The sequence below is a fragment of the Diabrotica undecimpunctata genome, chromosome 7, assembly GCF_040954645.1.
Source record: "Diabrotica undecimpunctata isolate CICGRU chromosome 7, icDiaUnde3, whole genome shotgun sequence".
Taxonomy (NCBI): domain Eukaryota; kingdom Metazoa; phylum Arthropoda; class Insecta; order Coleoptera; family Chrysomelidae; genus Diabrotica; species Diabrotica undecimpunctata.
Window position 1 is genome coordinate 84,929,877 of NC_092809.1, and position 15,454 is coordinate 84,945,330.

The 15,454-nt window shown below is 35.1% G+C and overlaps 1 protein-coding gene across 1 annotated transcript in view; it reads right to left on the minus strand.

The window, feature by feature from the left end:
• Nucleotides 1-1,564: 1,564 nt before the first annotated feature.
• The window catches only part of LOC140445544 (uncharacterized), a 299,013-nt gene continuing 285,123 nt past the window's right edge, over nt 1,565-15,454 (minus strand). Inside the window, exon 3 of the mRNA XM_072537640.1 lies at nt 1,565-1,872. Within this exon, the coding sequence (XP_072393741.1) occupies nt 1,602-1,872 (271 nt within the window). The 3' untranslated portion in view covers nt 1,565-1,601. The remainder of the gene's footprint in view (nt 1,873-15,454) is intronic.

Sequence of the window (15,454 nt, forward strand, 5' to 3'; positions counted from 1 at the left end):
GTTCCATGACGATTTTCCGTCGAAAGTTGGGACTTTCACATGAACAGAACCTCCACTTCCTTCAAATTTCGGCCGTATTTCCAACTTACATTTCGTCTCGTCTTCTTTTGTCTCTACTGTAATTGGATTGTTTCCTCTCTCTGCCGTCCCTATTTTCTTCATCTTCCTTTCCATCTCTTTCCATATATTTCTTCGAAGGCCAACATATCGGTAGCAACTTGGTTTTTTAACGACATTCTATCGTCGAGGGCAGACATCTCAGAAGTGACTTTAGAGATTTCCAAAGAGATGTTAGTAGAAACTTTGCTTTCCAGAGAAGAAATCTCGTTAGAAACTTTCTCTTCCAAATGATGTCACCGGAAACTTTGTTCTCTAATAATGCGATGTTACCAGAAACTTTGTTCTCTAATGATGCGATGTCACCAGAAACTTTGGCCACATCACCAGAAACTTTGGCCACATCAGAAGAAACTTTCGAAATCGACGAGATAACAATAGCATGTTTGTCCTTAAATATATAAGTTTCTGGGTCTACCCTCTTCCTCCAAAGCGTTCTTTAGTCGTTGGACTAAATCAGCCTTTTTTCCGGTAGAAGCTAATTCTCTATCCTCGAGATGTCTTTTTAAATTCGTAACTGTGAGCTCATAAATCGTAGTCATTTTCACAATTTATTTTTTATATTCACTTCTGGATACCACTGTAGTATTTTTATTAATCTAATTTATTGTCTTTATTTATTATCAAAGGTTCTACATTTATAACACTTACAAGTTTATTTAAAGGCTTTATTTGTACAATATAACTAATTTATTTCACACTAATAATTATATAATTTATTTACATTTATTATAATACGCATTACAATTCAAAACTCGGCGCGATATTATTTTTTAGACTAACTTTTTCCAAGAAAATTCCCTCCTTAAATATAAAATACAGTTATTCGAGAATCCCTTCGAATTCGGACGGCCACCCTCTCGAAAATTCAGGTTGGCAAACAGGTTTTTTAGCTGAGCGGCGAAATTACTAGACTAGAATAGAATTCTAAATAATATATTTACAGTTTTATGTGTCATAATATTTATCGTAATACTACTTTATAGGAATATAATTAGTTTTTATGGGATTACCTATTTATATTCCGTAATTGTTCTGTAAATAGTTGAATTCGCAACACCTAAAATTAGCACATTACTTTACTAATTCTTGATTTTAATAACTATTCTGCAAAACTAACCTGTTGCCTGTTTTATTTTTGCTACCGTGGCCATTATTTTCATTCCAGGATTATCAATTTTTATTTGTTTGTACATGTTTATAATGCATTGTTTGTATTTGATGATAAATGACCCAAATCTACTCGGGTGGGATGTGAGTTTTTTGTTTTAGTTAAAATTCACTGAAACGACGCAATTGTGGCTTGTTATATTTTGCAAGCGCATAAGTATGTAAGCAATACACTCAAAGTGTGGGTTACGAGCTTTTGCATATCAAGCGACGTTATGTCTTATTTCTTTACAGGCAGAAATATTAAAGTAAACAAAAAATTAATTAAAATCAAAACTTCTTATATTAATATATTATACTTATTCATAATTTTTTTAAATTGGCAAGCTATTCCTAGTTGAACGACATAATATTTTTTTAATAAAAGAAAGTCCACTAGTTCCACCAGGTATAATCGCTATTAAACTCCAAAGAAGTGAAAGTATTTGTACCACAGCAAAAGTAATTGTAAATGGTAAATTCTGAAGATGTAGAGCGCAGAATAAAGTGGCTCCTAAACTTCCTCCATAAGTTACAGTTACTAGTAGCCTTTCTCTTGCAAACATGTATCTTATAAATGCAATCGGACCCCATAGGAAAAAAAAGCTAAAAAAAATAATTATTAATTACAATATATTGCAGTTTACCAGCATTGTATAAATTTCGAGAAACAGATACTTTATGAGAATGTTTTCAAAAATTTAAATATTTTCATATAACTTATATAAAAATAGCTGAACATTTTCTGTTAAGTTATGTTATTTATTTAACACCGAACATGTTAGGCGGTAGAATATAAAGTGAAATATCATTCACTTATTAATAATCCATTTGAACTTTTATAATTTTGAGTTTTAATTTTACTTCACATCAGTGACTTTAATGTTCACAGTACTACAATAGTAAATCGCGGTAGGTTTATTTTAGCAAAAATTTCATTTTTTCTAATTTTCGCTTAGTTTGTTTAATTTTAATTTACATTTTCATTGTGTTTCGGTTTACTTAGTTCCAATCTTTCACCAATAAAAGAAATGCTGTTTTTTATTCGTACTGGTATTAGTGCTTTAGGAAATATAATTGGACTCATTTAGTAAATTCGAGCAAGAAAAAAATTTAAAAAAATTATGTTTACAAAAATCAGTTGCATGATTTCTAAAACTGTTAAACACGCAAATATATCGTTAAACAAGATGTACACTAGATACCAAATTAATTTAAACAATTTGGGCAGAGGTACTTATAAAGGTACAGTCAATTACTGTTTATCCGTGAGTTGATTGGCACGGTTGCCGCGGAAGGCCAAAATCGCGTATAAGCCACTAACTGGTTAAGGTTAATCTGCACCCCCCAAAAGACAAACTACAAATTCAAAAAATTTGAAAAAAATTGAGAAGGTATATGTGACAACTAGAAGTATTTTGATAAATTTTGAGCAAACTTCATGTTTTCGTTTTCGAAAAAACTCTAAAAAACTACTTTTTTCCAAGTATAAAGCGGGAAAACCAGACATACAATTTTGTTAATTTTCTTACAACATAAAGATATAACCCTAAGAAATACTTATGAATTTTTTGAAACTTTTTGAATTTACAGTTTTGTCACAATGGGAAAAAATAATATGTTCCGGCTTACAATAAAGCCACCGGTAAGAAATCGGAAAAAATTTTAATAACAACATATATAAAACTGCAAAAGTGGAAATATTTGCAATAAAATGTTGAATATTTTTTCCTAAACATATGAAAAATCTCGTTAAACAAGAATTATACCTTGAACTGCCGCCATCAAATCTTATACTAGGGAGATGGCTCCATCTCAAACGATGGTAGTATTTATCATCAATAGATTGCATTACTTTCGGCCTCGAGCGCTTCAAGCGAATCGTCATACTAACAGGGTTGCCATATCAATTATTTTGTACAACACTTTGGCAGATTACAATAACAATGTTATCGGTTTGAATGAATTTTATCTGGCATGCTGAAACTTACAGAATAATAGATACTGTACTATTCCATCAACAAGTAATGTATCTATAAAAAACGTATTTAGTTTTTAAAAACCTATTTAGGCGTTTTTAGTTAATTATTTTAGTATTTATAAACAATAGTGTTGCTTGCATAACGTATTAGTGGTAATTTTTATATTAGTATAAGCATTAGTTTTTCTTAAGAAGTTCACATTTGTCAACTTGTATTTTAAATATTGTTTCCCTTAAATCTTGTTTCTCAAAAATGTTCTTAAGATTTACCATATATTCCTAAAGAGAGGTTGAAAATGTCCATGTAGACTAGATATATTTCGCCTGTAAGTCTTTTTAGTACGTTCTCCATTACTCCCTGGAATGTTGAGGGTGCATTTTTGAGTCCGAATGGCATTCTCAGGTATTCATAGTGGCCATTTTCAACGTTAAATGTAGTTTTCTAAATATTTTCTTCCTTCATTTCAATTTGATGGAATCCGCTGGCTACATCTGGGTGGAAAAGTATTGGCAGCGTCCTAGTTTGTCCAGAATGTCTGTTATATTTGGAATTGGATATAGATCATCGATGGTTTTCTCGTTCACCTTCCTGTAGTTGACAACTATTCGCCATTTAATTTTTCTTGGGGCATCTGGTTTCTTTGAAATGACCCACATTGGGGATGACCAGGGCAATTGATTAGGTTTGATGATTACTTGATCGATCATCCTTATGGATGTGTGGATACCGATTTGAGTTGGTGTAAACCGGAACTTCACCTCTTGTTCGTATATGGTGTTTTATTTGGTTAGTAAATGTTAACTTACTGTCTGAATGATGAAATATGCATGATGCAAACTTCCTGCACTGTCGTCTTCGGTGAGATTCTCCTTTTGTATTAAAATGATCGGTTCTTAGGAAAGGATCGACATCTTTTGGATTTATTGGTTGACTTTTGATGGGATCAATTATTGCTACTTGAATATGTTCATCGGTGTTATTGTCTAGCTCGATCCAGGCAAGTTGATTACATGCGACGGAGAGAGTTTCTCTTAGGATGGCACCTTCGACTTCTTGTCTTGGGATGACGATTTTACCTGATGTTTCTTTTACTGGCAATTTGACTTGTATAATTGTTTAGGGCTCTGGTGGACTGTATAGAATTGGGTTTCATTTGTCACATAGTAATTAATAGGAAGAATAGAATGCTCTGTAGTAAGTGTAGCTTGGATAAAATCAAGATTTGCTTTCAGAAGCTTAAGACCATCAAATGTCTTGTGCACTTTGAAAAGATAAAATTTTAAGTTACTATCCGAGTTAAATTCGGGAAAAATTGGAATTTCTACACAATAATCTTCTGAATGATTCTGAAAAATTGATGTAGCAAGTGGTTCATATTTAATATTATTTTTGTAGAATTTATTGGCTATATCAGGATTGAGGAAAGATTTAGTGGCTCTTGTATCAATAAGAAGTTTAAGAGGGGGATTTTGAATTTTGATGTAAGAAAGCTCTTTTTTGTCAGCAAAGAAATGCAATTCTACTAAGTTTTTTTTTGAAATCTTAGAAAATTTACATCTTCGTCCTCATATTCTTGGATTTTTTGTTCATATTAAGAGTAATCTGGGTATGTGTCTTAATACCTTCGTCATAATTGCTCTTGTTGTTCGATATTAAAGAGCTCTTCTACCGTGAATCGTTGGCTGGCTGTTTGTTGAAAGCGGAAGTTTCTTTGAGATTGGGCTCTATTGCCTGTTTGGCGTGTGAATACGCTTTTAGGTGTTGGCTTATATGATAGATATGGATCTGGTTTATGAAAATTGGGTTGGTTAGTTGTAGAATTTTGTGCATATTGAAAAATTTGTTGATTTTGTTGGAATCTAGGGGGTTGAAATGTCCCTCTTGGATTATTGTTGAATGGCTGTTATTGCAAAGGCATTTAATTTGGCCTAAAGAATGGCTGTGGCCATTGGGGCTTGGGCACCTCAGGCTGCCATCGTGTAGGAGCGGGTGTATGAGTTAAATTGTGTCGTTTGTGAAGTGGCAGATGGTTTGTTAGAATATGATAAGGAATAATTATGAGCTTTTTGGAGATATCTAATTTTTTTTTTCTAAATATATCGGATAGCAAGAGCGAGATTCGGTGGTCTCATGGATCGAATTGTTGATCCCTAGGGTTCTCTTAGATCTGCCAAAAATATGGTTAGAGCTTGTTGAAAAAATTATTTTTTACTTCTTTTAACTTCTTCATGTTATGTGTGCAATTCAATGTGATTTGAAATAGTATTTAAAAGATTCATGACTTTTTTATGAAATTGTTGAGGATTTTTGTCTGGGGCTTGACGAAGATTGACTAAATCTCTAGTTAATGAGTTTTCGTTACGTTGGTTTGCAAAATTTTAGACAAAAACTGATTTCATTGACGGCCAGTATTTACAACCGTATACAAAAATAATTTTTCTGGCTCTTCCTGTAATTTTGTTCATAATTCCTCGTGTAAGCATATGATTTTAAAAATTTTCGGGATTTGTATGATCCCAAAAAATGGTTTAGAAGCATGGAAATAACATCAATAAAATTGTGATTCATTTGGATTGCCGTCGTACTCTGGTAAGATAGAAAAATCTTTATTAACATCAAAAATGGGTGCCATAATAAATGAAAATAAAACTAAGATAATGGCATCAATACCCAACAATAGAGCCAGAAACATCGACCACCAATTCACGGTTGATAATTCTACCTTTGAAGTGGTGGACAAATTCACATACTTAGGCTCCCTGATCACCAAGGAGAACGTCATGCCGGAAGAAATCAAGCGAAGAATAATCCTAGCAAACAAATGCTATTTTGGACTGAGTAGACATATGAGAAGCAGAAACTTAAGCCAAAAAACAAAAATAACCATATACAAAACCCTTATACAACCAGTGTTGACATATGGGTCGGAGACATGGACCATTTCCAAGGCAGATGAAAATCTCCTGCTTATATTTGAACGAAGGATCCTGAGAAGAATATTTGGTGGCATCTGTGAAAATGGTGTTTGGAGAAGGAGGTACAACTACGAGATATATCACAGATATAAACATATATTTGGTGGTAAAGACGTAGTATATATATATACCCGGTATTTAGGCGGCACACGCCCTTCCGGTAGGGATCTATGGAGGAGTATCACCAAGCCGCAAGCCCTTATCTCTTGCCGTGCTGCTCCACCATAGGCCGATCAGATACCAGCATATTCTAGACTAAGCCGCAGATTCATTTAGAATTTTAAACTGCTGCGTTAGCCTTTTTGTTTTCTGTACACCGAGCTGGGGATTGAACTGACATCTCTCGCAGTGAAGCGAAGGAGAAGCCAGCCGCCCAGCCCGCTTGGCTATCCGATCGACATGAATCTTTTAAATACTATTTCAAATCACATTGAATTGCACACATAACATGAAGAAGTTAAAAGAAGTAAAAAATAATTTTTCCAACAAGCTCTAACCATATTTTTGGCAGATCTAAGAGAACCCTAGGGATCAACAATTCGATCCATGAGACCACCGAATCTCGCTCTTGCTATCCGATATATTTAGAAAAAAAAATATTAGATATCTCCAAAAATCTCATAATTATTCCTTATCATATTCTAACAAACCATCCGCCACTTCACAAACGACACAATTTAACTCATACACCCGCTCCTACACGATGGCAGCCTGAGGTGCCCAAGCCCCAATGGCCACAGCCATTCTTTAGGCCAAATCAAATGCCTTTGCAATAACAGCCATTCAACAATAATCCAAGAGGGACATTTCAACCCCCTAGAAAGACGTAGTATCCTTTATAAAAATAGGAAGACTAAGATGAGCAGGACATCTGGCAAGATCACAGCAGAACAACCCTCCTAGAAGAATCCCTATGTCACAACCTGTGGGAAGTAGAAGTAGGGGTAGACCAAAACTCAGATGGAGGGATGGTGTAGATGAGGATGGTAGACAAATAGGCGCAGCAAACTGGCAACAGTTGGCAATGAATAGAACTGACTGGCGTAATAGACTTGGGAAGGTCGAGGCTCTTTTATAGGGCTGTAGCACCAATGATGATGAATGGGTGCCATATTAGAGCTGGTGTAATAATTATAGAAGGTATTTCAAACGAACTTGTTCATATTCGTATTCATATTTAATGTCTAAATATTGCACAAGAAGAAGTTATAAGAATAACTAGGACAAAATCGAAGTCACTAAGAATCGTCTGTAATAGTTGCTATACATTCGAAGATCAGTTCAATAAATTAGCTGATTTAATTTCCAAGTTATCAGATAGATTCGCATCGATTAAGAATTGTCTCGAAGCCTTGGAACAACCTTCTCAAACTAACTCAATTGAGTAACTCGAGGATTGTAACAAGAAGCAAATATTCATTATCAGTTTCCACGTTTTTCCGTTTTTTGTATTGGCAGGTTAACAATAGTAATAAGCCTAGGCCATTAACGGTTAAATTTGCAGATAATGATAGTCCATTATTTATGTTGCACAATAAGATGAGGTTGTTAAGAACCAAATTTTCTAGAGTTCAATTTTGAAGGATGACTAAATATCAACTAAACTATTTGAATAAATTGCGAGAGGAACTGGAAAAATATAAAGTACTTAACAAAGAACTAACAATAAAGTATATTAATAAAGTTTCATCTATATAATTAGTACTAACCAACAAAATGCCGAAAAAACGAGTAAAGACAACAATAAATATTTTTTAGACCAATATTGATTCTTTACATGCTAAGTTTTCTCCTGGAAATGCGTAACTTGTTATTTGGTATAATATATTCCGATTAACACAGCGGAGCAGTAAAATGTTATATATAAAGATGTTGTTAAAGATATATTTGCTTACTTGGTCTACTAGGTATTAGATAAAATTACTGTCTACAAAACCTGGCAACTCAGCCAATGGATATAATGATAGAAAACTGTAATTTATATTAGGATTTGAAAATATTACAGAGTCATCATGTAGAAATCTACAATTAAGTTAAAAAAATTACCAGAGCTCATGCAGCAGTAGAGCCATCTCTAGGATCAGAAACAAATTAATTGTGGATGAAGATCAACCTTAAAGGAAGTCAAATAAAAGCACAAATAAAAATTTATTTCACCTAAAGTTTAAATTTACAATTTTCAGTGTATATGTATATATTTCATTCTATATTGCATGTAGCGCGTTGACTTGGTCCTCTCGGGATTCTATAAGTTCACTCAAGTGACACAGGACCGCTTCATATGTCACTCGTCTCCTATGTGTAAATTCCTTTTCTTCTTCATCATTTTAATCTTCGTTTTCTCCTCAGCGTTTTCTTTATTGGATGTCTTCGTTCGTTAGACGCTCAAAATCCCGGGTCGGTAAGTAGCGTCACAGTCCCACTCTTGTAAGTTTCTTACGACATTCTCTCGTTTCTCTTCATAGATACTTGGATCATGGCGGCTAAACTAACGCAGTCGTGTTTGGGGGAAAAATTTTTGCCGTCAGCAGACTTAAGCATTTGCGTTTCAGGATTTGAAGGGGCGTTGTAAAATAACAACAAAGCTTATGAATGTTTTTTGACTTCTGGTACAAATTTAGCTTCAAACCACTATTGAAACATTTTTATCCGTCCACCCTTTCTTTTGGTTGTTTTATCAACATGTAGTTGATAAAATAAAAAAGAAATGATCAAACAACCGAAATAAGAGCAAGGATAGAAATAGCAAGAAATGCGTTTGTAAAAATGAAAACAATTCTCTGCAACAAAGACCTAAGATTAGAACTGAGAGTAAGAGCACTGAGATGCTACGTGTTTTCGATACTGCAATATGGACTTGAAAGCTGGACATTAAAGCAAGAACACATAAATAAGGTACAATCCTTTAAAATGTGGTGTTACAGGAGGATGCTTAGAATAGCATGGACACAGAAGAAAACTAACACGGAAGTATTGCGAGAAATGGGCAAAGAATGCAAAATAATAAACACAATAAAAATAAGAAAGTTACAATATCTGGGACATGTAATGAGGGGTCAGCGATATGAACCGCTAAGGCTGATAATACAGGGAAAGATAAGAGGAGGAAGGAGTATAGGAAAAAGGAGAGTGTCATAGTTGAAGAATTTAAGGGAATGGTTTAAATGCAGTTCTATAGAACTCTTCAGAGCAGCAGTAGATAGAATAAAGATAGTGATGATGATATTCAACCTCCGACGGGAGACGGCACTTAAAGAAGAAGTTGATAAAAATCTACGGTTTTGCCTCACCGTCAACTTTAGTTTGTAACTTCCTATAGTTGCTGCAGGACATAATCGTGATCCGTTCTTTACTAGATTTATGACCCCCTGCTTTATCTTCACTTACAAACGCTAGCGTCCGAGTTGGAAGACATTTCCAGAAATGCTCCGATTCGTCTGCAGTATAAATATGTTCGTAGCTCAGATCACTTGAAGAAATTAACTCTTCTAACTCAATTATATATTCCTCAGCTCCCTTTTAGTTAGCGATGATATTTCTTATCTTCTTCATCCCATAGCGTTGCTTAAAGCGAGTCAACCACCCATATGATGCATCAAAATCTTCTTCTAAGACCAGTGCGTCAAAAAACTTTTTTGCTTCGGAAGCAATGGTTGGATCTGATATGGGTATACCCATGTTAGGAACTTGAGCTATCCATTCTACCAATGCCGTCTCTAATTCCACGCAAGACGAGATTTTCATTATTTTTCTTTTCTTGATGGCAGAAGAACTTTCTGACATTGGTGCAAATTTTGTCCTTTTGTTTTACGATGGTACTCTCGCTTTGATTCGTTGCCATCGCTTGATAAATCTCTGTATACCGGGATGAATCTGGCGATTTCTCAGGATCCTGGTCTGCAGACGCATACCCTTGAGGTCGTCGAAGGGTTTTCTGCTCTATCTTAATCTTCATCTGGAAGGCACTGCAGGAAAAGTCCTCTTTTTGCGTGTCGTCTTGTTGTTATGGCCAGGCGATCCTTCCACTTCGGCGTCAGGATTATGCTGTGGTTGCCCGTCTTGGGACTCGGGTTCCAGGACTGTTAATTCAATAGTTAATTCCTGGAAGAAGAGGGCCCAACGAGATAGCTCGGCTATTCGCGTATAGTGGGTTTCTTGTCCTGGAGGAAATGTTAAATTTCTTCAGGACCCAAACGAAGGCGAAGCATTCCTCGCTTATCTGTTACCTATGCTCTACTGATTTTAGTTTTGTCGTGTCATAGGCCACTATCTGTCGCTAATCGGCTGGTCCTTGGAAGAGCACTACCCTCATTCCGATGTCAGAGGTGTCTGTTTGTAGACTAAATGGTTGGTCAATACCTGGCCTTTTAGCTCGAGTTAGCCGGAGATTGCAGTCTTACTGGCATTGAATGTTGAATCCATTTGAATTACTTGTTGCCGGCTATTAAGTCTATTAGCAGAGTGACCGTTATGCCGAGTTTGGTAGCCAGCTTGCTGCTGGCTACGCAAACTCGTCAATGTACCCCAATTGTGACGAGCTTCGGAATTCTACGGGACCGTTCTTCAGTCAGAAAGGCATAAGGCTGAATTCTTACGCTGATCCGTCTGGTAAGCTGTCTTCGGTTTAGACTGTTCGTACAGTGGAATTTGCAAAAACCTGCTCTATAGGTCAAGGTTCTTCGTTGTGCCTAGTTTTTATGTTGTCGTGGATCGGCGGCATGTTTTAAACTTCTTCCACGGTTATGCCGTTAACCTTCCGGTAAGCCACGCAGAATCTCGGGGTGCCTTTTTTCGTGACAATGACGATGGGGCTCTTGTACTGAGACTTGCTACGTCTCATGACTCCCGCGGATAACATCTCTTGAACCTCCTGGAACATTATGCGCTTCTTCTCCTGTGAGTACTTATAGGGTCTAACGTTAGTGAGATCAATCGTCATGGTCGCGGCTTTTGTGGTCAGTTGACAAACCTTGTCGTCGCGAAGACGTCACTGTAGTCTCGGATCGTCATCTCGATTTCGTGAAAGACGAAGTCTGGGGCCTGATCCGGTTGTAACTTCTGCTAGTGGCAGTTCACACTGGAGCTTCCTAATATAGTTTTCGTAGGCTCTGGGTCCTGGCGTGTAGCATTTCCTGTGTGTGTCTACGACAGGTATGTCACGACGATTAATTCTTGTTTGAGCCATGGCATGCTTAGCACGTAGTCATGGTTGAGATGCTAGACTACAATGCATTTACCCTTGCTGCGGAAGCTGTCGGGAAATTTGATGATGACTTGAATAGTCCCTGGACAGCGCGACAAGTGGCCTTCACATGCTAGAGGGACCAAGATAGGGCTGCCTCGTATCTTCTCCCTCTGAATTAGGTCCACATTAATGAAATTGCCGTAGGCTCCTATCTTCCAGGCTTGATCCCTTTGTGTCGATTTCTGCGGAAATATTAGGGAGTTGAGACGACGCATTCCATTGTCCCATGGGATTTAGCTACTACATCTTAGTGATAAACTCGACTGTTGTTTCACTTCTCTGCGTCTGTCCGTATAGCTTGTATAGCAACTTTGTTTTGATCGTTGAGTGGCACAAGTGGTGAATGAGGCGTCTGAAATAAACAAAGTGCTTGTTCCAGCATGTATGTCGTCCAGTGGGTCTCTTCCAGACCCATGTCCGTAAGGTGATTGATTGCTGTCTTCATAAATGCTTACGGCTTTATGCCTCTTCTCCGGAAAAATCCATCTGGTTTGGGCCGAGTTGATCGTTGCTGTAGATATGTCTGGCTATTCTGGCACACCATCATCCTGCACAATTAAATTCGGTAATAAAAACTTTAATAACAAGATCTGAAAAATTGGCAGATGAAGACCATAGGAACGAAGAATTGTACAAAGTCAAAACAGCTCTAAGAAAAAATGGCTTCTCCATGTCTACGATTGAAAAGGCACAGAAATCTCGATACAAAAGCAAAGATCTAGAAAAAGAAGAAAAACCCGTCGAAAAAACTATCCTCCCCTATATAAAGGGTATGACAGACAAAATCAACAGATTGTTAAGAAAAAAACAAAATAGAGACTATTTTTAACACCAAGAGAAAAATCTCAACCATATTACCATGGGCAAAAACAAAAGTTGGACAAAAGGACTGCGATAAATCGTACATCGGACAGACAAATCGAAGGATACAAGTAGACGCGAAGAACATCGAAACGCGACCGAAAGAAAAGAGAAGACTTCATAAGCACAATATATACATATACATATATGTATATATATATATATATATATATATATATATATATATATATATATATATATATATATATATAGATCTAGCGGTTAATGGGGGCTCCGTACTAAAACGGTATTATACTAACTCCAGGCGAATATACATCGTGTATATTATTATCTGGGTAGCGCTTTATGTGGACTCCGACCAACACGTCGGATTAAGTGGACTCCGTAATAGGTTAAAACACTTTTGGGATCCGTATACATTTCTTTGCGTACACAACTGAACTCCTCCGATGTTGCCAATAATTTGATTAGTCGTAGATTTTTGAATTTTACAGCAGGTACGTTTTGGAACTTCAAATTTATTTAAATATCAATCAATTTAGTCATCGAGAAATTTCACAAATAGGTACTCGGTTAATGTAGTTAAATATTTTATGGTGGTTATTTATATTACTTGCTTTAATTATTTTCAAACTTAAAAAAGTATTTATTATAAGCTTGGAAATGGCTAGTTTTCGTTTTATTTATTATTATTTTTTGTTAAAATGAATATGCACTTAAACATTTAGTCTCTAAATGTACTAACATCGAGTAGAGTAGTCGTGTAACAGTTTAAGAAAGTAGAAGCCCTTCGGTAGGATTATAATAAACTACATAAAATTAAAAGAAACTCTGTAAACAGGAGATCTTTGTAATTTTTCAATTCCTGCAATTTATGACGTGCAATATTTGTTTCATAAAGTAGTTAAATTTAAACTATAATAATTTATGGAAAGCGTTTAAAGAAGTAATCGCTAACCTTAATTAGAATACGGCACAATAAGAAGATGAAACTTACTGTATTTTTACTTATTATATTCACAAAAAGAATATCCAAAGTAAAATTTAACACGTTTTAATGGAGTTGTAGTGAAATTTGACTTCTTATTACGATACCGGATCCTGCAAAATTTTAAATACATTAAATCTCCCATAAATTATTAAACTTATTCTTAGAATAAAATAACAAACTTCTTAGTAATTAGGTACAATATACCGTTCACAATTATGTGATAATGTGTCGGTGTCAAGATTGCACGGTCATGTGCCATAAGGTTTCATCTTTCATATAAACATCGATAGTTTTTAACTTTGGGTGTATTTGATTCCACCGTGCTGTAACCGATCCAACTTGAAAAGTGTTATTTTACATAAAATTAGCACGTTGGCCCTAATAATGACCTATAAATATACATTGTTAAAAATTGTATACATTTATCAATTTAAAACATTCTTTGTCGTCTTCTGATCTTCATCTCCATTCGTTCCTAATTAAGCACATGTTATCCACAGGATACCTCTCTCATTTTTAAATCATTACTCTTTTTGCCTTTTGCCATGGATTTCTTTATTTTGTTTATTCATATCGTTTTTACTCATAACAAATATTGGGTAGATTATTGTATCATTAAACTTTCTCCTTATATGTCCGTATCATATAAGTTGTCTAGTTATTTTAGCGTATATAATGTCGTATGTTAATTCCATTTTGTTTAACAATAAAACAGCAAAACTTCTACAAAATTATTTCTATCTTATCACTACAGCTGTTTCGGAGAGTGCCTTTCTCAAGTCTCAAATTTCTCGACTCCATCAATCATCCATTGTATTTCTTATACTTTGTTGCTTTTTGTCACTGTTTCTCCTTTCTCTTTATCATTATGAATACGTAGCGCTACAACACTGGGTAGGTCATCGCTGACTACAACTTATCTCCAAGTTGATCTATTTTCCACGAATCTGCAATCAAATGAAATGTTCATTTTTTGAGATATGATTGGATGTTTTCTCTCCATTGTATACTGACATGCCCAAGTGGCATTCTTCTGTGCTAACTTCCTTCCACACCAGTTCTACAAGTTTGACATCTTGGCGTCTATGCACGTGTCCGATATACCTTAAAGGATTTATTTTCCTGAACAATATCGTTATGCGAGCTTTCTTTATTCAGTATGTTTTCTTATTCTATACGGATTTGTAGCGATATGATGAGTTCTGAAGCTATTTTCTCGTGGCATTTTAAAGTAATTACTATTTAAATCGGAATAAGCCACAATTAAAGCTTAAAGTTAGTTTATTGACGTTTCAATTTCCACTTCGGAAATCGTTCTTAAAATACAAACATTAGTGAGAATGATTTCCGAAGTGGAAATTGAAACGTCAATAAACTAACTTTAACCTCTAATTGTGGCTTATTCCCATTTAAATAGTAGTTATGATAATGGGGTTAAATAAAAATTTCTGATTATTTTCCTTTCAAATATTCGGAGTGCTTCCTTATTTGTTTTAGTCATTCTCCATGACTCACATCCATGTATTAAAATAGGTCTGAAGTTTGAATTATGCTCTGTATTTCTTTAGTGGCATTATTACTAACCGTGATTAGTGATCTAAGATATTTAAAGTGTTCCATACTTTCGAAATTTTAGTTGTTGACTTTAATGTTTTTTCTAAATTTATTGAATTGGTTGATTGGTTTTCTGTTGATTCGCTTGTATTTGGTTTTCATTTCGTTGATTTTAAGTCAAACATTTTTTGTGCTCTCTTCACTTTATTGAAGTTTGTGGACGGAAGAGTTTCTCATTAGAGTTATGAGTTTTATATCATTAGCATATGCTAGGAGTGCTTTGTCCCTTGGGCCGTTAATGGATTACATCTTAAATAGGCGTTATTTCTATTTTAGTAAGCTGTTCATTAATTTTTTGATTATTGGAATCGAGAATCTGTATTTTATTCGACTGTTTTATAACACAAAGTTTCTTGGAGCATATTTTCATCTTTGGTTTCCAGTATCATTATTACAAGGATTTTGCTGGATATGGACATAGTGAACCCGGTGGTATGTACATGATGTTTTCATAACCAACGTTCAAAAATTTTTCTTACTGTAAATTTATGATTATTTTACTAGGAAATATAGTGTTGTTTAATAATAATAAAGTTCAAGCAACAATTCCTATATGCAT